This window comes from Manis javanica, chromosome 11 (genome assembly GCF_040802235.1).
Source record: "Manis javanica isolate MJ-LG chromosome 11, MJ_LKY, whole genome shotgun sequence".
Classification (NCBI taxonomy): domain Eukaryota; kingdom Metazoa; phylum Chordata; class Mammalia; order Pholidota; family Manidae; genus Manis; species Manis javanica.
Window position 1 is genome coordinate 5,734,139 of NC_133166.1, and position 23,472 is coordinate 5,757,610.

At 41.1% G+C, this 23,472-nt stretch overlaps 1 protein-coding gene across 5 annotated transcripts in view; it reads right to left on the reverse strand.

Moving 5' to 3' along the window:
* The window catches only part of FAT3 (FAT atypical cadherin 3), a 621,620-nt gene that overhangs the window by 521,073 nt on the left and 77,075 nt on the right, over positions 1-23,472 (reverse strand). For 2 of the 5 annotated variants that reach the window (XM_073215900.1, XM_073215901.1), the window contains exon 1: positions 9,569-9,748. The exons of 1 other annotated variant lie outside the window; for it this stretch is intronic. In XM_073215900.1, the coding sequence (XP_073072001.1) occupies positions 9,569-9,572 (4 nt within the window). In that variant the 5' untranslated portion in view covers positions 9,573-9,748. Of the gene's footprint in view, positions 1-9,568; positions 9,749-23,472 lie in introns of those variants that run through there. 2 more of the 5 variants (XM_073215899.1, XM_073215902.1) reach the window with 2 other exon arrangements.

Consider the following 23,472-nt stretch of genomic DNA (forward strand, 5'->3'; position numbering starts at 1 on the left):
AGTATGTATTTACCCACACTGAAGTTATTGACCAATCAATGTAAATGTTAACTGCTCATTTAAATAGTCTATAACTTTTCTCACTCTGATTACTCAAATGCACTGCAATTTTTAATTGGTAAAAATGCCAACTGCTGAGTTAAAATATTCTTAACTTGGAATAAGACCACAACTGCTATTTCCAAAATTAACAGAAATCATTTAAATCATTGACTAGATAGACACCACATCTCATCACAGGTAAATGAAAAGTTTTCAATAAAAAGAAAGAAACATCATGGAATCAAAAGTTTTTCTTTTTCCAAAACAGACATTCTATCAACAGCCTAAGACTGCCAAGATGATTTTTCCTTCTGATATTCAAAAAATCAGAGTGATCTAACAGGATAAGCTGCAGAAGTCAAGCATAAACTCTCTCTCATTCCAATTTTCCTTCAAGAGCCAATTAGTTGAAGGCCTTGGAAATAGAACAATGCACCAATTCTTTGCAGCAGCAAATTACAGAAGCCCTTACCTTTTAGTTAGAATAAGTGACAGATAACCAACATAATAAACTCAGCAGGCATGCCCACAATGCACATTTCACAGTGGACTCCTTCTGCAGCCCCCAAAGAACTGTGCAGAAAACCCCAGCCTGCCGACTCCATCCTTCACTGTCTGAGATCCTCGCTACCAGGGTAACAAGAAAGGGCCGAAAGCAGCAGCAATCTTAGTTTCTTAAAAACCTTTGTCCTGGAAAAAGAGAGGGGAAAAGAGCAAGGGGTGGGAAGAGGGAAAGCGGGAAAGGAACAGAATAATTACTTTCCCAAAGGTGAAGTGGTGTTTACCATAAACTAAGTGCACAGCAACCAGCTTTTTAAGTTTGAAAGGCTCTCTGCTCACAAGCTCCTGAAAGAATCTGCCCCTACCTCTGCTTCTTGAGGGGAGGACAGTGTTGTGTGTGCATGTGTGTGTACAAGAGAGAGACTGAGAGACTAAGGGGAGGAGAGAGAGAGGAGAGGGCGCACTAATGAGCGTGAGCGTGGTGTGCGCATAGGAAGGGAAAGGATGATGGCTGGAGAGATGGGGGGGAGAGGGGGGAGCGCCAGGATGTGACCCACATATGGAATGAGCATTTGAACAATGAGGACAGGACAGCCAAACCACAGGACAGCCACTCCGGGGCAGCAGTTTTCAAAACAAGGTTTCACAGCTTTGCAGGAATGGGGGGTGTGGGGAAACATAACACAAACAAGCTAATTGAAATAAGCAACTGGATACAAAATGAGCTGGCCAAATCGCTAGCAACTGGGACACTGTGGGCTCCTGGATTTCATTTTTATGCAGGCTGCGGGTTTTTTCCCCTCCTTACTCCAAAACTCGTTCCCGAGGGTTTAGAATTCCAGAGGACCCAATTAACACCATACTTGGCTAGCTCCCTGGTATGATCAACATGAAATGAGCTGCCTTTTAGCATCTTCATAAAATAAAACAGCCCGGAAACTGTGTCGGCTGCTTTTTTATTTCCTCTGTAGAGTGGCAGTCTGATTGGGAGGGTGAGGGACGGGGGTAGGGGGGTAGGGGGCACACACACATCAGACATTTAGTGAGAATAGAAAGGGCATGATGACTTGGTGGAACATATTCAAGAACCTAAAGTCTAATAGGGTTTTGAAGTCAATGAAATCATCTCTCCTGTATCCTCAGGTCTTTGATGGCTAGCAGGCTGTTTCACACCGGAGGTTCTCTGACCTTCAACTCACAGGGGCCTCTAATGATTGCTGGCCTCCTCACAAAGAAATACTGGCATTTTGGCAAATAATGCATTCATACACATTTTAGAGAAACCTCTTGGGAAACCTGACTTGGTTCACCCAATATCTTCCTTAAAAATGGTATTCTCTCTGGTTCTGATTTCCTTTTATTATCAAACAACTGATTGTTTTTTCAAAGCCTAGAGATACAGTGATTCCAAAAAGACAACATGGCTAGATTTAAGTATTTCATTTAAAAAAAAAAGGAACCATGCTCAAGGCAGGCTTCCATCATGGCCACTAGTCCTTTACCAATATTTTATTTCTAGTGCGACTAGTTTGATTTGTGATTTCAAACCACTTTTACATTCTGTCCTCTGCTTATAACAGAGATATTCTGGGAACACAGATATTCAGTCAACCTGGGAAAGAAAGAGTCGGCAGTAAAACTCCAAAACTACACATACACAAACCTGTAAAGGTCAGGCAAGGACAGAGCAACTTCAAAACAAATGCAGTGTTTCTTGTGTTGTAATTCTAATCTTCAGAAAAATAAAACGTCCCATGGTAAATTCAGGGCTAACATAGCTAGGCTTACAGCTTCCAAAAAAAAAAACCCCATTCTGATAAAAGTTACTCAAGATCAAATCTCTGTAAGAATAAGCTCAATTTAAAATGTTCAGAGAGAAAGAGATCATTACTTCCCACGTAGTTACAAAAGGCCTTAAAGAGTTAAATCACAGACTATGAAAACCTGTGTTTAAGTAATTTTTAGGCAATGACACAAGCTGAGGAGGGAAATAAAATTAGTAAGTGACAGGAATGAGGGGCTGTCAACACCAACTCCAAATTTCATGCTCCTTGGCTTGATCCTGTATTTTATTTAACACAGATTTCTGCATATGAATAATCTGCCTCTTCGTGTGAGGTCTGATACTTTAAAACCTAAGGCTGAAGAACCTGGGGTTGTGAACTTATCTGAGAGACAGAGTGAAGTAGAATAAAGGGGTGGCCTGGCTGGGGATGGTGGTTGAAAGCATTAGTCGGTGCGTACAGCTACTTCAAGTCCTAGTCTTAAATAATGTGGCTCCCAAGTGTCCAAAGTGTGTGCCTCTGGGCAGTCATCTCTTGGATGGGGCAAAGCTGATCTTCTGACTAAATGTGCTCATTTTAGACTGTTTACAAGGTTTCTCTCCATTTGCATTTACTTTTCTTTTACAGGATTGTAATTTTGCCTAGCCAGGTAATAAACCAAATCAAAGGAAAACTTTTGAAATATTCTATTCCAGCTTCGACTTGATATTGTTTTCTTCTCTGCTGTTTTGAAACATGAGCCAGGAAGTAAATGAGTTGTGCTGTTGTGTCCCATATCCCTGTCATGGGGCTGCCTCAGGTGAAATATTCCCGGTAAGTAAGAACATTGGAAGTATTGTGTGGTCTGAAGCTTACACCATTTGGAAGATCCTTTTCAGAAGAGTATAAAATTAGGCATTCAAAATCAAGTAGAGAACCTTGTAAGAGACCCTGAGAATGAAGGGTTCCAAAGTGTGGGCTTCAATAACTTCACAGTAAATATGCCTCCATCATCAATGGGATCCTCATTAAGAACACCTCAAGGATGGGAAGCCCCAGGTACTGAGGAAGGTTGGAACTCCCTTTCACCTACAGCAGAACTGGAATATCTTTCCTTACTGGTGATGATAAGAGGAGAGAGTAGCCTTGAGAAGCCAAAAAATTCAGTTTGAATATTCAAGTAAAATGTGACATCAAAGGGAAGTCTCCGTGTGCTTTTATTTTCTTTGAAGGGTGACTGTCTGTGTACAGAGACAAGATACGAGGGAGCTAATAAAATCATTAACTCAGGGGAATTAAATGTCTCCTAAAGAAAGGAGAGTTCTCCCTCTTTAAAAACAATGTCATATTTATAAAAAAACTAAGAAACTAGTTCAGAGTTCCCATATACCTGTCATTCAGCTTTCCCGGATGTTAACATCTTATATAACCACATAACAATTATTGGAAATGAACATTTTAATGCTATACTATTAACTACCCAACAGGCTACTCAATTTTTGCCACCTGTCACAGGTACATCATTTCACTGGGCCAGCATCCGAGTCAGGACACCACACTGCATTTAGCTGCCATTGTCCCCTTAGGCTTCCCGAATCTGTGACATTTCCTCAAGCTTCCTTGGTCTTCTATAACCTTAACATTTAAGAGTACCAGCTAGTTATTTTATTGGAAGTCTCTCAATTTGGGGTTTATTGGACATCTCATGATTAATTCAGCATGGGTATTTTGGGGAAAAATATCCCAGAAGTGATGTTCTTTCTCCTGTATCACTGATATGTCTCAGTATTGGTGCCATTAACTTTGATCATTTGGTTAAGGTGGTGGTTGCTAGGTTTCTCCACTGCAAAATTACTGCTTTCCCTTTTTAACTTATAAATTTCTTGTGGGGAGATATTTTGAGGCTTTGCAAACATCCTGTTTCTCATCAGCTTCTCAGTCGCTAATTTTAGCACCCACTGATGGTCCTTACCTGTGACAATTACCGCCGTGGTGCTCCCCGAGTGATGATTACCCATTTCCATTATTCCTTCTACATTTACTAATTAAAAGTCTACTGTAAGATGGAACTGTCCCTTCTAGAATAGGGACTGTTGAAAGAAAATACTATAAAAATTGAATTACCTCAAAACCAACAAGTTGGCTTATCTATAAAAGAGCATCTCTCTGGGCCACCCAGGTTTGATGATGGGGAACTAACTCTGAAGCCTTCCCTTTCAACCTTCTGCTGGCATTTCCAGATTCTTCGGCAGCTCTATGACAGTGGATCAGAGGCAGAAGCAAAAAGAGGGCTGAAATGCTATCAGTTTGCCATCAGGAACTATGGCGTATTATGAGGGAGTTTGAAAACAAATGGACAACTGCTCTTATGCTTATTAAGCAATATACCCCCATCTATGTCCTTTTCCTGGTCCAGACTTGAATTCAGCAAGGCAAGCTGCACATAGTTGTCATTCCTTGGCTGGTCTGATCCATTTAAAGGATCACCCCTACCTGGCCTGATTGATGCATGTGCCCTGCCAAGAGGACCTGAAGGATGGCTGACATGCCGCACCTCACTTCTGCTGACCACCAGCGCCCCATCCTCTTCTGAGCTCCCTGTCTGTGCTTCCTTTGGTCCGCCTCACCTCAACCCTCCAGCTCCAAGAAAGATCTGGTTTCACCAGTCCCAGGCTGATGCTATACTCTTAACTTTCATTCTTCAAACAATGTCCTCCCAGTTAGAATGGGACAGACTTTATCTTTCCCACCCTAGTGTGTCCTGATCCAAACAGGACCCACCTTTGCCACTCTGTACTACAAACAACAGAGAGTCAATTGCAGATCTCGCTGAACGTACTATCAGATTGAAATCACAGTCATGAGAATACATGGGTAAAAATAAACTCGGTGAAGAGGAGATTCTATGGGGGCAAGGGTAGTATTCACTCCAGAAAGAGATGACCACTCTGTTGCTAAGGCATTTTCACCCATAGTCCAAGTTCTTACTAGTTCCTAGACATACAGGCCTTGAGGTTTGGCCCTGTACCACCAGAAAAGGCGAGAAGAGGTCTGAGAAGCAAAACACTAGCTTAATCACCTTCTAGAGAAATCAGTCTGGAACTGACATCTAGACCCAGGAGGGACCCTAATTTAGTATGCAAGAAGAAAGCCAGAAGCTAGCAAGTGAGCAACTGAGATGCCTTCAGAGCACCTGCACAGAGGTATACCAAGGCACTCTTCAACTGGCAGAGGACCAGAAGACCACCCAGAGAGGATTAAGGAGGGACAAAGTCTTATGAGGAAAAAGTTAGAAAGTGGCTGGAAGGCCACACTACATAGCTCCCTTTTTTCCAGTCATATACTCTACAAACATCCTTTAAAATCACTAAACCACCAAACAGAATAGAATATGCCATCAATGCCCATGGGCTTTCAACAGAAATCTTTACATGACATACAGTTCCTAAAACAGGGTTCTATATTTATTATTGGAATCAAGACCCTTCTAAATTGCATTTTAATAGTCTGTCAACGTTTTCTCAAAGTTCGCAACACCAGCTGCTAAATTTTCGTCAAAAATGAAATGATGAGGTGATGAGGTGAATCCACCCCACTTCCTGTTATGATGTCATTGTTTGAATATCAAGCCCAAGATACTACATGTCATGCAGGAAAGAAATTAGGAAGGTAGAAGCACCTAAGCTCTGTTCCTGGAGCTCTGAGCTAACCAATAAATTATTGTTCTTCATTTTTATGGCCAGAATTTCAAGTCAGTCTAGACTCTTACTAAGAGCAAAATACTCAAGCAATGCCTACCACTTGGTTCAAAATGCAGGACTCAATTCCTCAAATCCTAGGGTGATCAAGACTATGTTAGTGTCTCAGAGTGTAAAATATGCAGATGGTACTTTTAAGAGTTGGAAAACTAAGTATTTTCAGATGTGAAGCTTTGAAAAACACTCACCAGACACAGCCACAAGGGCTGGTATAAGAGATGGTGATGTCTATTCTGACAAATGAGTAAATAACCCCTGTCATCAAGAAATGAAGAGAAGAAAATGTTAGCCTTAACAATGCAACAGATTTTAAAAGCTAGTCCCAACAGACCAATCCTGATTTTAAAAAAATAAAAATTACCTCCAAATTTATAAATAAACTCCTTGGAAAACTAATTTCTGCTCAACGGGGTTTCCTCATCTGTTCATTAAGAATTAGCACAAATTTAAAATTATTCAGGAGCTCTCAATCTCCCTCATTAATTTGCATTCAAGCAAGCATCCATGGACATACCACATTGTTGCAGAAACGAAGTATCTTTGATCCAAACTGCACTCTAATGAGGCCAGAACTCACCCCAAGAGTAGCTATACCAACCTATTGTTCCCACAAGCACCCACTCTGTTCACTAGCTAGGCACTAAAATGGAAGATGAGAAGGGCCTTGATCTGTGCTTATTTCCATAGATGTTATTAAGTAAATACCATTTTGGTGAATAAAATTAAACTAAAACTACATACATGAAATGACTTCTTTCCCTTCCTTGAAATCTTATTAACACATGCTGCCAGGAAATTAATCAACTCCATACAATTGTTAAGTGATTAATAAAAGCAGTGATTATAATAATAAATTCCAACATGAGACTATTTCTCATTCACAATAGGTCTATCAGTTCTGTTTGGATTTTCCTGCCAGCATGAAAAAAAAAGTTTATAAATGTAGAGACTATTTGTAAATGCAGAGCCTTCTATGCTACTATAGAGGTTAGACAATATTCCACAAAGGGGTGATTTCAACAATTGGTTTTAGCAATTTTTCTTGTTTTCTCTAAATTAAACTTAATGTATACATAAATGGTGCCAAGCCTATCATGAAGAAAAAAAAAACTTAAGAAATAAAGCAACCTTTTCAATAACAAGCTTCACAGGAGGAAAGGTTAGATAGATAATTACAATTTACATCTACAAAATAAACTGCCATATTTTTTCAAATGACTTAATGCTACTGTAGTTGATTATGTAGCTATGCTACAAAGACCATTTTATTCCCTTAGAATTTCAGTTTCTATGACATAAAACCACCAGGAGGTGTGAATATTATTTAACAGTGTGTTAAAACTTTATAAAGAATAATTTTCAACTTTTGTTTGGCAGTTTCTACCATTTATGCTCATCATCACCAATGAAAAATAACACAACCATATTCTCTTACAGCAGAGAGGATTATGGTATGTACATACATCTATATGTCTGTGTATGTGTGTGTGCATTTCCACCCAAAGCAGAGTCTAGAGGGGTTAGCACCCTGATTTCACTGGGATATGCTTGTAAAATTCTAGGAGGTTTTGCAGTTAGGCTGTGGACTGAATGATCCAGGGCTTCTCTGAACCCTTGGAAAACAGATAAGGGATTTTATGGATGCTTGCACTTATAGCTTAGCCTAAGACATGCACATGCACACACAATACACACACACACGCGCGCACGCTAGACCTAATATGCAGCACACAAAATGATCCAGTTACAACATCTAACACTTCAATCATTGTGATTCCCCTGCTCCCCTGAAATAACTGTGCAACAAATTATAAACTTACTTGGAATAGAGAGACAACACCAACAGCTGAACTGGCTGTTCTGAGTCCACAGGTTGAGAACAATAGGTAGAGGCCCTGATGAATGGTGCTGGGCCTGCCAACCAGCCAAACTGCTAGTTCTGTGCCCCAGACTCCATCTCCCACCCCTAGTCTACACCGGAGAGCATGGTCAGAGTGAGGCTGACTGGCTGGCAGAGAGCTGCGGGCCCAGAATTGAGGCATTCTCTGGTTATTTCCACTTCCTCCCTGCAGGAGGAGAAACAGACTCTCCAGGGGAAGGGAGAGAGGCGCTGGCCCAGCGCTCCAGGTGGCCTCCAGCCAAGTGAGCGGGGCCTCTGCACTCAGAACGCTCATGTGCTGAGGCCCCAGGGCTTCCCAGTGACTTCCCTGCAGTCCTCTCCCTCCTTGCTGCCTACCTGGCCTCTTCCTGCAATGCCATGTCCTTAGTCCCTAGGGCACAGTCAACAGTTGTTAAGAAAAGAAGAGAAAAAAAGCCACTCTCTTCCCTCTTAAATGTAGCTCATAGGTCAGGGTGGACTAGCTGACTTGATGGAGACAAACAGCTGAGCCAGACAAAGGAGAGGAGAAAGCAAACCCTGCCAGCGGGCTGCCAGCCACCCAGAGCAGAGGAGTGGAGAGTTAGGGCCTCCACAATTCAGAAAGTACTCATTTCTGTGCAACATCTGCCGAGGAAAACCCCAGGCAGATCAGCGGCACAGAGCCAACTGTGGGCAAAAGAGAAATGCAGTCCTGCGGCTGTTATCTTCAAGGCACCGGGAAATCTCAAACAAGCCCGGAGAGAGAAGAAAACACTATGAAAAAGTGTGAGGAGCTCATTTTTCAATAATAAAAGCGTGTTACACCAGAAACACACACCTGGTAAGCAGGGAACTGCATGCCTTCCATGTATTAGACAAACACATACTGGAGGCTTTCTACAGGTTGGGCCCTGTTCTGGGGGAGAGCAGTCCAGCAGGGATGCAGACAAACTAGGTCTCCACTGTTACAGAGCTGATGTCTGGGAACCTGAGACAAAAGCAGGTGAGAAAGCAGTTCACGTAGTGATGTGTGCTGTGGAGAATGCACAACACACCTGGACAAAGCCATAGAGAGAAACCTGGATGAAGAGAAGGGAGTATGTTAGACAAGGCCGCCAGGGAGGCTTCTCTGAGACTGAGTTATTACTTCAAAGCTCTAGGGAAAAGTATTCTGTTCATAGGGCACAGCAATCGCAATGTCTCTGCCACAGGCCTGCCTGCATCCCTGTGACCTTTCTTTCCATCAGCTCCTGCTCTTCACAGAAGTGAACAAGACTAACCCTTACTGTTGACGTCCCCATGTGTAGTGGGAAACACAGACCCGACCCAGTGACACATCCAGGGCACACCAAACCCCACCCAAACTTTACGCAAAGATTCTCTAAGAATTTCTACAAAGTCACCTTCAAGCACGAACTTGACTCAAGAGTTGGATTTTGCTGCAAGACTTATTAACAACAGCATTCTGGGCACCGGAAGTACAATGAACAAAGGGACAGTGGCCTGAAAGTGTATGGTGTGTCTATGAATCACGTTTGTACCCTCCAGAAGTTATTCTTCTAACATTTAAGCATTTAATTGTATGGATTTGTTTCATGGTTTCCTCCATTGCTAGAATGCACATTCTTTGACAACAGGAAACTCACTCATTTTGAACCTGGACTTTCTCACACAATGCCTGGCACACAGAGTCAGTGACTGATGGATTTATGGGATGAGGAGTCAGAAGACAGGCTAGTGGCAGTCTACGAAGGTTGAAATGTGCCAGGCTGTGAAACTGGACGTCTTTCTGTAGACAGGAGGGCCATGAAAGATTTTACAGTTCACAGGAAACCTGCAGGAAGACAAAAATGAACTTAACCTACCACTGAACCCGCAAGCCATCCCTATAAAGCCTACAGTGGCAGTGCTGACAGCTGCTGATGTTGTCTGAATGAAGACGTGGCTCTGTGTTTCCTTCAGTGAAGAGACATATATTAATTGCAGCGCTTTTTAAGACATGAAACGTGGTTTTAAAAGCTTGATAATCACCTCTCCTAAAGGTTTCCTGCCGTGATTGTCAGATATAAGTCTTCACCCAGCTCTGGCTACCTACCTCCCCACCATTCCCCACCCCACATTGATCAGTCAGTCCTTTGTATCTATTGTCTGCCTCCTCTGTGCACAGTAAGGAGCACTGTGTCAAGTAACTTTTCCTACACACATCAGAATCATAAAGTGGCCTTAATGGCCTTGGAAAGGGCAAGAAAGTCAACAGAATTTTTTTTGGCCCTACCATACTATAGCATCTCATCTTAAAGATTAAGTTCAACCCACATAATGGGGCTGGCTCCTGGAAGGGGTCTGATAACCTGGTTTTGATGGCTTTGGGTCATCAGGGACCATACCTTGTCCTCCTTGGGTGCTTCCAAGGATGCCTAACACAAGTTCTTGACATTTCCAAAGCTCAGCGCCTTCCCTCAGATTAATTAACTCATGCAGCACCTCGCCATTATAACTGCTCTCATTTCTGTACCTCTGTACCCCAATGTACCTCTCCAACCTCTACTCCCTTTTCAGACCTCAGCCAGATGTCAGGGAAGCTTGGAAGTCACAGAGAGCCGCCCCCCCTAAGGTGGAGCTCCATTCACCAGCAGGAAGTCCGGCGTTCCAACAGATGCACCACTTTGTCAGCCAGAAATAACACAGATGCCACCACACATCTCAAAACATACAAAACACAAAGACTAGTTAAGTGTCTTAATTGCAACAAGAATGAACAGAGGTGGTGGAAGCCCAGCTGATAAAATAGATCCATTCCTTTAAGAGACACACCCCACTCATAGAAAGGAGCCAGGGAGCCCCACCGGTCAGGTTTAGATACACACTGGACATGCTGAGTTTCCCAATCTCACTCACTCACAACCTGCCAAGTTCAAAATACTCAACTTTGTTGAGACTCAAAAATTTCAGTGGCTTAGGCTGTATGGCAGTTGTCTGTCTTAGACCAAAAAAAAAAGAAGTAATTTAGTGACTATCTTTAATAGTATGATGGGTTATTATGAGGAAGATAATAAAGGTAGCTGTCCAGTTCAAAGATGTTGAACCAAAAATCATCAGAGAAAGCATGAGACTTCAACAAGTATGATAAATGTCCCTTCCAGTATGCTACTATTTTTAATTCATGTTACTTGCTACTGATCTAATATTACTACATTTTATAAAATACTAGTTTGGAAATTAAAAAACTGAGACACATAAAGGAGACATTGTATACACAGAGAGATCATAAACCCATCAAGAGGGAGAGAGACAATTCCTCTCTAAAAGAATGGGACCCATGGGAAAGGATGGCATATTCTAAGTAAACTAACAAATAAAAAACTTCTCCAATAGTCTGTGAATTTCCATTTACTATGCACTGAGTCATTTCCTTAGGCAAAATGCATTTATCTCTCCAAACCATAATTTAATTAGAGTTAAACTTAAAAGATTTGCTACATTATTAGATCCCTTTGAAAGAGTTAAATGTTTCCAAGCTCAGATCTCCTCTCTTCCTGTGCTTCAAGATAAGTGTTGGGAGATTTATGTGCCATGAATTTCCAATTACCCATCTTTACCAGCTGGGCTGTCAATCACCACTTGTCTTATCCTGGATGTCTTCACCACCCCCATTTCCTTGTTGTGCACACAGAAACAAGCTTTTTCTTCCAAAAAAAAAATTACCACCAGGCAGGCAGATGCTGGTTTTTTATGTCCAGCTCAAATTACTGCCATCCCATCATCTCAACATATTTAAATACAGCAAGCTACCATAGATTGTGGACAATTTAAGATTTCAAAAGAGAACTTATATCATGTACCTTCCCAGAGTCCACTGAAGCAGAATTGATGAGCTCTCAAGAGCAATCTACCTCCCCCCTTTGACATCTGGAAGCAGGTGGGAGAATTCTAAATGATAACTGCACTCAGACACCAGCAGAACACAGACAACAATATGCTTGCAAATGCATGCTTATTTAAGTTGTGAGTTTGGAGGGGAAAAAAATCAGTCGTGGAAGCTGTTCACTGCTCTTGGTCATGAGTTTTTTTTCTGGAGAATGGACATTAAGATACTGAGGCATCAAAGTCTTAAAAGGAGTCTAAAAGGTCTGAATATCAGTACTGCAACTAAATATCTGAAAAATAAATGACAGTTGTCATCCAATGATCAAGACTATAGTGATGAGTCTTGATGGCATAGATTCATTTCTTGTGATTGTGCCCAAAGCATGTTATCTCTTTAGTTGAGAAACATTGAGTGCTTACTATTTAAAATTCTCTTTGTTAGATGTTGAGGGGGATACAAAAATAACTAGTGTAAGGTCTCCCCTGTAAGAAGTTTGTACAACTACGTGCACAAATATTTTTATAAGAGAAAAAATCGGCATCACATTGAAACACTGAGAATTTAGATGAGGCGAGATCTTGCATCTGGCTGGAAGAAGACAGGAATTCAAGGAGAGCTTCTTGAAGGAAAGGACTTCACCAGTGATCTACTAAATCCAATCAACTACAGTATCCCAGTGCTGTGGACCACCGAGGTCTTCGGTTGCTCCCTTCCTGCTGTTATACTTTATTTTGCTTGTTTCAGGGCAAAAGCAAAATAAACAACATTCAAGCTCTCATTTAGTTGCCTCTTTGAAGTTTGGGTAGCTTCAATGTATACAAAGTCTTTAGTTACTAAAACAAAATCTAGGGATCACTTGATATTCACTGCTCTGGATCACTGAATGGCCTAAAGAGCATGGGAGGCACATTCAAACACAGGAAAGAAGTCAGGCCCTGTCTCCGGGTTCTGAGCCTGGAGAGCGCTACAGCATCAGGGCTGTCATGATTCAGGGCAACATGTGCGATGGAGCCCATCCTGGCAAGTGGGGAGGTCAGGGATAAGACAGAAGAGGCAGGCTAACCACTCAGAGCAGCTTCTTTTGTTCTAGACTTTGAAATACCTATTAAATAGTCCATTTACTCCACTGATTGTCAAAACTCCATGAAACACACGGGCGTGACAAGTTTGGCCTGCTGTGCAGTCAGCCACAGTGGCTTCCTACACTGGCTTTCCACTCCTAGATCGTTGGACAGATGGTGGTTCCCTGGCACTGCTGGCGCTCTGGTGATACTCGTGGCCCAAGGCCTGTGGTTGACACTCACACTAGATCACAGTTACCATCATAGCTAATGTTTAGTGAGCCCTCCCCATCTCTACCCAGTATGATAAAGTGCTTTGGACACAGTCTTATTTTACCATGTTTTTAGTCTACCATTTTCTTGTGGCAGAAACTCAGCCATGGTAACATTAAGTAACTTGCTTAAGGTCACACACCTTATAAGTACGAAAGCATGGATCTGAATTCAGTTCTAACTCTGAAGCCTGTGGTCTTAACTATGTGCTCTTAGCCACGACTCTGTATTGCTTCCCTAAGATTGCATGGAAATTCAAGGTGGAATTCTGAGAGTTTAACCCAGGGGATACCGTCAAGATTATGGGTCTGGAACTGGACAAAAATATCTCGGGTATATTTATGTATTATGAGTGTGTCCATGACCGCTGAACAAGGAGAGACTGCTAGCGACCCAGCCTCCTCCCTCTACTCTTCATGTCCTAACCCCCATTAACGACGAGTAGCTGTGACACTCACCCAACCAGCCAAAACTTGATGGAGACTGAACCTAACCTGGTACCTCGGTGGCTCTCAACTCTGGCTGCACTTGAGAACCTCAGGCCTGGCTGCTCCCCAGAGATTCTACTGGTCTGAGGTGCGACACAGGTTTTTTTTGAAATATCCAAAGTGATTATACTGCATATCCAAAAATGAGAATGATTGTGTTAAAAGAACAAAAGTCAAGGGTTTGAGGCACCTTCTTTCCAGTCAACAGAGCAGCTGGCTTCTTCTCACTCTTTTGTGGAAGCAAATTAATATATTCCTGCTGACAAAGGACCTCTCTCTCAAAAAGAGAACAACTTCCCGACTGTAATCTAAATTTCAGAAGGGAGAGAAAGAAAAGCAACGGAGGAAAGACTTTCTAGAAGACTAAAAGGTATTTCTAACCAAAATTTAAACATAATATAACTGATCATGGTGGGAGACTACTTTTTTTTCCCAACTGAGAAGATGCATATTTTTACAAATAATTCAGTGGAAGAACTATATTCAGATATAAACCAGCCTAAAATGGCAACTGTATAATTTGCAAGCCACCAATTCCCTTTCTCTCAACTTCCTGCCCCCCATCCACAGTGGCCTCCCACTAATCCAGCTGCCTGCTCACCGTGTCTGAATGCAGCCCCAGAAACCTTTTGCAGCCTCTGTGAATCAAGTCTGTGTAAGAACTGAAAAGTATTTTTCACCCCTATACTAGCCTACATGCCTCCCCAGAAGAATTATTCTACTCTGAGTTGTAGCCACTAGTTTTACCTAGGAGAGATTATTGCAAGTAGTAAATGCTCATGAAATGTGAGCTGAATGAATAAATAAGACAGCAACATGGGAAATGCTTTTTACAGAAAACCTCTAGCTCTTCATGGTTTTTTCTTAGCAAACTAAGATTTCAGGTGAGGAGAAAGACAAGGTGAGGAGAAAGACCTTGAGGGAAGAAGCCATGCCTATGGCCACTATAAAGCGAGCATACTACACTACAGGAGATCCACAGGGATTGATAGATTACGCAAAATCTTTCAATCTTTCAAAATCTCTTTAAAAAGACAATATTTAGAAGAGAGAAACAGAGGAGTACATGCCTGGAATTAACATCATGACTACACCTGACTCCCAGGCTCTGCATTTTATTTGATTTATTCACTTTCTACTTTTCAAAAACAGGGCAGGGATGGGATACAGGATTTCCATGATTTACAAAATTTCATATAATCTAGCAAGATGATGTTAAATAGAAGAAAGAAAATGCAAAAATACATCTTTTTCCTGTGCTACGGGTAGACAGCAACATGGTCAAGCCTTAATTGCTATCCCCTCTTCTGTCTGACATTTACTTGTCTCTCAAGGTGTAACTCATCTGTCACTTCCCAGGGGATATAGTCACATCTGGGTTCCCACTTAACTCCACTGTAGCATAATACGGCAATTGCTTATGGCTATGTCTCTACCCTTGAGCCTCCTTAGCAATACAACAGTCAGTAGGCACCTAATAATGTTTACTGTAACAAGTGTTACAGATTGAATGTCGTATCACCTCATATTCATATGCTGAAGCTCTACCCCTCACTGTGGCTTGTATTTGGAGATGGGGCTTCTAAGAAAGTAAGGTTAAATGACATTATAAGGGCAGAGTCATGATCCAATCGAATTAGTGTTCTTATATGAAAAGACATCAGAGAACTCAATTTCTGTCTCTGTCTCTCTCTCCCTTTCTCACTGTCCCTCCCCTGTCAGCACCCCTGCCCCCTTCACCTTCTCCCGCCCAGGTACCAAGGAAAGGTCATGTGAGGACCAAGTAAGAAGGCAGCTGTCTGCAAGCCAGGAAGATGACTCTCACCAGAAAATGAATTACATGAAACCTTCACCTTTGATTTCTGCTGTTTAAACCACCAGTCTATGGTATTTTGTTATGGCAGCCCGAGCTGATGAAGACAAGAAATTGATAAATTTGATAACATTGTAGAGAAGCCACCTCATTAGAAATCTGATCTTTATCCAACTATGTACTGAAAAGTGACTTTAGCCCAATACCTCATTTCCTCACCTTTAATATGAACAAAATAAAACCTCCTTTATTTACTCTTAGTGATACTACAAGTATCCGAGAACCTCCCAAACAGAGCTTTAAGAACAAAAGGCTGTGTGGCATTATTATTCATTATAAACAGAGCTGTGAACTCTCCTGCCTGCTCTGATAAGCTGTCTCCAGGGCCCTGAGCACCAGACCACCTCAAGATCTCCTTTAGGCCTCACTCAGCCCTCACAGCCACTTTCTTTTCAAGAAAAGTTATAAAAGAGTTTTTAACAATGTTTCTCCCCCAATGTACTTAGAAATAATTGTAATTCATTACCATAAAAGTTTAAGATACATGGGTTGATGGTTTGATTTAAATATATTGTATAATGCTTACCTTAATAGGTTAAGCTAAAGTCTCTCTCATATAGATACAAGAAAAGATAAGAAAAAAATGAGAAAAGTCCTTATGACGAAAACTGAAAACTCTTAGGAATTACTCTCTTAACTTTGCTTTCTATCATACGGCAGTATTAGCATAGTCATCATGCTGTACTGAGCCACAGTACTTATTTATCTTAAAACTGGAAGTTTGTACATTTTGACCACCTTCCTCAAATTTGCCCTTCCTCTCACCCTCCTCCTTTGGGCACCACAAGTCTGATCTCTTTGTCTTTGAGTTTGTTTTTGATTCCATATAGAAGAGATCACACATTATTTGTCTTTCTCTGTCCTATTTCACTTAGCATAATGACTTCAAAGTCCATCTGTGCTGTTTCAAGTGGCACAGTTTTGTTTTTTAGGGCAGAATAGTATTCCACTGTATGTGCATGTACCACATCTGTTTTACCCATCATCCACTGATGGACATCTAAGTGTGTCTCCATGTCTTGGCTGTTGTAAATAATGCTGCTTATAAACATGGAGGTGAAGATATCTTTAGAGTTAATGTCTGCATTTCCTTTGATTATATTCACAGGAGTGGAACTGCTGGAAAAATTTTGCTGGAATTGTTGAAAAAAAGCAACTGATTTCCATAGTGGCTGTCCCAATTCCATTCCCACCCAACAATGCACAACAGTATCCCCTTCCTCAGCATCCATGCCAGCATTTGTTACCTCCTGTCTTTTTGATGATGGCCATTCTAACAGCTGTGAGGTATACCTGACTGTGTTTGCACTTCCCTTACGATGAGTGATTTTGAGCATCTCTTCTTGTACCTGTTTGGCATATCATATATCTTCTGGGAAAAATGTCTATTCAGGTCCTTTGTCTATTTTTTAATTGGGCTATTTGATTTTTTCACTACTGACTTCTGTAGAAGAGTTCTGTTTATATATTTTGGATATCAACCTTTATCAAATAAATGGTTTGCCATTTTTTTTTTCCATTCTGTAGGTTGTTGTTTCACTTTGCCAATGGTTTCTTTTGCTGGATGAAAGCTTTTTGGTTCTGATGTAGTCCTGCTTGTTTATTTATTTTGTTGCTTATGCTTTAGCTGTTATATTAAAAAAAATCAATATGAATACCAGTGTCAAGAAACCTTATTCCAATGTTTTCTTTTAGGATGTTCATGGTTTCAGGTCTTACCTTTAAATCTTTAACTCATTTTGAATTAATGTTTGTGAGTAATTTAAGATATGGTTCCCATTTCATTCTTTTACATGAGACTATTCAGTTGTCCCAGACTCATTTACTGAAGAGACTGTTTTGCCTCCACTTAGTATTCTTGGCTCCCTTGTGAAATATTAGTTGACTGTATATGTTTGGGTGTATTTCTGGGCTCTCAATTTTGTTCCATTGGTCTATGTATCTGTTTTTATGTGAATACAATACTGTACTGGTTCCTTAGCTTAATGGTATTGCTTGAAATAACGAAGTGTGATGCCTTCTGCTTTGATCTTGCTTAGGATTTATTTTGTTATTCTGGGTTTTCTGTGGTTACAAATTTTAGCAGTATTTTTTCTACTTCTGTAGGAAATGCAACTGGAACCTTGACAGAGATTACATTGAAACCATAAATAGTTTTTGGTAATATTGACATTTTAACAATATCAGTTGTCCCAATCCATGAACATGGGATACCTTTCAATTAGTTTCTGTCTTCTTTGATTTCTTTCATCCATGTCTTATAATTTTCAAAGTAGAGATCTTTCATGTCCTTAAATTTATTCCAAAATATTGCTTTTGATGTTATTGTAAATAGGATCAAGGTACTTCTTTTTCAGAAAATTCAGTGTAGTGTATAGAAACATCACTGATTTTTACATTAACTTTTTATCCTACAACTCTATTGAATTCAGTTTTTCTGATGAGTCTTTAGAATTTTCTCTATATAAAATCATGTCATCTGCAAACAGTGACAATGTTACTTCTTTCCAATTCTGATAATTTTTATCTCTTTTTCTTGCTTATTTCTCGGACTAGGACTGCCAGTGCTATGCTGAATAGTAACAGTGAGAGTGAGTACCCTTGTGTTAGTCCTGATCTTAAAGGAAAAAGTTCCATCCTTTTCACCACTTAGAATGATGTTAGCTATAAGCTTATCATATATGGCGTTCATATGTTGAGATACAGTTCTTAGATACTTAATTTGTTAAGAGTTTTTATCATGAATAGATGTTAAATTCTGTGAAGTGCCTTCACTATGCTATTGAGATGATCATATGATTATTTTTGTTTTATTAATGTATCATATCACATTGATTTACTTGCATTATGTTGAACCATTCTTGCATCACTGGTATAAACCTTACTCTATCAAGGTGAATGATCCTTTTGAAGTACTGAATTCAGTTTGCTAGTTTTTTACTGTGAATTTTTACCTCTATACTCATCAGACACACTAGCCTGTAGTTTTCTAGTAGTGTTCTTTTCTGGTTTTGCTGTCAGGATAATATATCATTTACTGGCCTTGTAAAATGAGTTTGGGAATGTTCCCTCCTCTTTGGTATTTTGGAAGAGTTTGAAAAGTCATCTGGTCCTGGGTTTTTCTGCATTGGGAAATTTTTTATTAGTTTTGGAGTGGAGTCTTTAGGGTGTTTTATGTACAGTATCATATCATCTGCAAATAGTGACAGTTTAACTTCTTCTTTACCAATGTGGATTCCTTGTATTTCTTTGTTTTGTCTGATTGCCGTGGCTAGGACCTCCAGTACTATGTTAAATAACAGTGGGGAGAGTGGGCATCCCTGTCTGGTTCCCGATCTCAGAGGAAATGCTTTCAGCTTCTCGCTGTTCAGTATAATGCTGCCTGTGGGTTTATCATATATGGCCTTTATTATGTTGAGGTACTTGCCCTCTATTCCCATTTTGCTGAGAGTTTTTATCATGAATGGATGTTGAATTTTGTCAAATGCTTTTTCAGCATCTATGGAGATGATCATGTGGTTTTTGTCTTTCTTTTTGTTGATGTGGTGGATGATGTTGATGGATTTTTGAATGTTGTACCATCCTTGCATCCCTGGGATGAATCCCACTTGGTCATAGTGTATGATCCTTTTGATACACTGTTGAATTCTGTTTGCTAATATTTTATTGAGTATTTTTGCATCTACATTCATCAGGGATATTGGTCTGTAATTTTCTTTTTTTGGTGGGTTCTTTGCCTGGTTTTGGTATTAGGGTGATGTTGGCTTCATAGAATGAGTTTGGGATTATTCCCTCATCTTCTATTTTTTGGAACACTTTAAGGAGAATGGGTATTATGTCTTCTCTGTGTGTCTGATAAAATTCCGAGGTAAATCCGTCCGGCCCCGGGGTTTTGTTCTTGGGTAGTTTTTTGATTACCGTTTCAATTTCTTTGCTCGTAATTGGTTTGTTTAACTTTTGTGTTTCTTCCTTGGTCAGTCTTGGGAGGTCGTATTTTTCTAGGAAGTTGTCCATTTCTTCTAGGTTTTCCAGCTTGTTGACATATAGGTTTTCATAGTAGTCTTTAATAATTCTTTGTATTTTTGTGGAGTCTGTCGTGATTTTTCCATTCTCATTTCTGATTATGTTGATTTCTGTTGACTCTCTTTTTCTCTTAATAAGTTGCGCTAGAGGCTTATCTATTTTGTTTATTCTCTCAAAGAACCAGCTCTTGGTTTTGTTGATTTTTGCTATTGTTTTATTCTTCTCAATTTTGTTTATTTCTTCTCTGATCTTTATTATGTCCCTCCTTCTGCTGACTTTAGGCCTCATTTGTTCTTCTTTTTCCAGTTTCGATAATTGTGATGTTAGACTATTCATTTGGGATTTTTCTTCCTTCTTCAAGTGTGCCTGGATCGCTATATACTTTCCTCTTAAGAATGCTTTCGCTGTGTCCCACAGAAGTTGGGGCTTAGTGTTGTTGTTGTCATTTGTTTCTATATATTCCTTAATCTCTATTTTGATTTGTTCATTGATCCATTGATTATATAGTAGCATGTTGTTAAGCCTCCATGTGTTTGTGAGCCCTTTTGTTTTATTTGTAGAATTTATTTCTACTTTTATACCTTTGTGGTCTGAAAAATTGGTTGGTAGAATTTCAATATTTCGGAATTTACTGAGGCTCTTTTTGTGAGCTAGTATGTGGTCTATTCTGGAGAATGTTCCATGTGCACTTGAGAAGAATGTATATCCTGTTGCTTTTGGGTGTAGAGTTCTATAGATGTCTATTAGGTCCATCTGTTGTAGTGTGTTGTTCAGTGCCTGTGTGTCCTTACTTATTTTCTGCCCGGTGGATCTATCCTTTGGGGTGAGTGGTGTGTTCAAGTCTCCTAGAATGAATGCATTGCAGTCTATTTCCCTCTTTAGTTCTGTTAGTATTTGCTTCACATATGCTGGTGCTCCTGTGTTGGGTGCATATATATTTAGAATGGTTATATCCTCTTGTTGGACTGAGCCCTTTATCATTATGTAATGTCCTTCTTTATCTCTTGTTACTTTCTTTGTTTTGAAGTCTATTTTGTCTGATATTAGTACCGCAACCCCTGCTTTCTTCTCACTGTTGTTTGCCTGAAATATGTTTTTTCATCCCTTGGCTTTTAGTCTATGCTTGTCTTTGGGTTTAAGGTGAGTTTCTTGTAAGCAGCATATAGATGGGTCTTGCTTTTTTATCCATTCTATTACTCTGTGTCTTTTGATTGGTGCATTAAGTCCATTTACATTTAGGGTGACTATTGAGAGATATGTACTTATTGTCATTGCAGGCTTTAGATTTGTGGTTACCGAAGGTTCAAGGTTAGCTTCTTTAGTATCTTACTGCCTAACTTAGCTTGCTTATTGAGCTGTTACATACACTGTCTGGAGATTCTTTTCTTCTCTCCCTTCTTATTCCTCCTCCTCCCTTCTTCATATGTTGGGTGTTTTGTTCTGTGCTCTTTTTAGGAGTGCTCCCATCTAGAGCAGTCCCTATAAGATGCCCTGTAGAGGTGGTTTGTGGGAAGCAAAATCCCTCAGCTTTTGCATGTCTGGGAATTGTTTAATCCCACCATCATATTTAAATGATAGTCGTGCTGGATACAGTATCCTTGGTTCAAGGCCCTTCTGTTTTATGGCATTAAATATATCATGCCATTCTCTTCTGGCCTGTAGGGTTTCTGTCGAGAAGTCTGATGATAGCCTGATGGGTTTTACTTTATAGGGGACCTTTTTCTCTCTAGCTGCCTTTAAAACTCTTTCCTTGTCCTTGATCCTTGCCATTTTAATTACTATGTGTCTTTGTGTTGTCCTCCTTGGATCCTTTCTGTTGGGGGTTCTGTGTAATTCCATGGTCTGTTCGATTATTTCCTCCCCCAGTTTGGGGAAGTTTTCACCAATTATTTCTTCAAAGAGACTTTCTATCCCTTTTCCTCTTTCTTCTTCTTCTGGTACCCCTATAAGATGAATATTATTCCTTTTGGTTTGGTTACATAGTTCTCTTAGTGTTGTTTCATTCCTGGAGATCCTTTTATCTCTCTCTATGTCAGCTTCTATACGTTCCTGTTCTCTGGCTTCTATTCCTTCAATGGCCTCTTGCATCTTATCCATTCTGCTTATAAATCCTTCCAGGGTTTGTTTCACTTCTGTGATCTCCTTCCTGAGATCTGTGATCTCACTCCAGACTTCATCCCATTGGTCTTGCATTTTTCTCTGCATCTCTGTCAGCATGTTCATGATTTTTATTTTGAATTCTTTTTCAGGAGGACTGGTTAGGTCTGTCTCCTTCTCAGGTGTTGTCTCTGTGATCTTTGTCTGCCTGTAGTTTTGCCTTTTCATGGTGATAGAGATAGTTTGCAGACCTGGTATGAGTGACAGCTGGAAGAGCTTCCCTTCTTGTTGGTTTGTGGCCTTCCTCTCCTGGGAGAATAGCGACCTCTAGTGGCTTATGCTTGGCAGCTGTGCGCAGACAGGGCTTCTGCTACCTGCCCGTTTGCTATGGAGTTTATCTCTGCTGTTGCTGTGGGCGTGGCCTGGCTGGGGCTGCTCCTCCAAAGTGGTGGAGCCCCGTTGGAGGGGGAGCAGCCAGGAGGCTATTTTTCTCCATAAGGGGCCTCTGTGCTCCCTGTTGCCCAGGGGGTTAGAGTGCCCAGAGATCCCCAGATGCCCAGCCTCTGGTCTAAGTGTCCTGTCCTGCCCCTTTAAGACCTCCAAAAAGCACTCTCCAAACCAAAACAACAACAGCAACAATGAGAGAGGGAACAGAACCAAAAAAAAAAAAAAAAAGGAAAAAACACGCGATTTTTTTTTTTCCTCAGGCGCTGGTCCCAGGCACCTGCTCACTGGTCCTGCTGCCCTGCCTCCCTAGCACCGGGGTCTCTGTCCCTTCAAGGCTTCCAAAAAGCACCTGCCCACCGGTCCCGCAGGGAAAAATACGTGATATTCTTTGTCTTCAGGCGCCGGTCCCAGGCACCCTCTCACCGGTCCTGCTCCTCTGCCTCCCTAGCACCGGGGTCCCTGTCCCTTTAAGGCTTCCAAAAAGCACTCGCCAGAAAGAGAAAAAAAAAGGGGAAAAATGCGCGATTTCCTCCGTCCTCAGGCGCCAGTCTCAGGCACCCGCCCTCCGGTCCCGCAGGGAAAAACACGGGATAGTCTTTGTCCTCAGGCTCCGGTCCCAGGCACCCACTCACCAGTCCCGCCGCCCTGCCTCCCTAGCACCGGGGACCCTGTCCCTTTAAGGCTTCGAAAAAGCACTCGCCAAAAGAGAAAAAAAAAAGGGGAATAGCGCGCGATTTCCTCCGTCCTCAGGTGCCAGTCTCAGGCACCCGCCCACCGGTCCCGTAGGGAAAAATGCACGATCTTTGTCCTCAGGCACCGGTCCCAGGCACCGCTCACCGGTCCCGCTGCCCTGCCTCCCTAGCAACGGGATCCCTGTCCCTTTAAGGCTTCCAAAAAGCACTCGCCAAAAAAAAAAAAAAAAAAAACTGCTCTGGTTTCTTTCCACCCGCCAGGAGCCGGGTGGTGGGGCGCTTGGGTCCCGCCGGACCGGGGCTTGTATCTTACCCCCTTTGCAAGGTGCTGGGTTCTTGCATGTGTGGATGTGGTCTGGATGTTGTCCTGTGTCCTCTGCTCTCTATTTGAGGAAGAGTTTTGTTTGTTATATTTTCATAGCTCTATGTGTTTTTGGGAGGAGATTTCCACTGCTCTACTCACGCCGCCATCTTGGCTCTGCCTCTGGGAAATTTTTTATTACTAATTCAATTCCTTACTAGTAATTGGTCTATTCAGATCTTCTATTTCTTCCTGATTTAGTCTTGATAAGTTATACATTTTGAAGAATAATTTCATTCTTCCAGGGTGTCCAGTTTGTTGGCTTCTAGTTGTTCATGGTAGTATCTTATAATCCTTTGAAATTCTGCAGCCATAATGTCTACTATTTCATTTGTAATTTTCTTAATGGATCCTTTCTTTCCTCAGC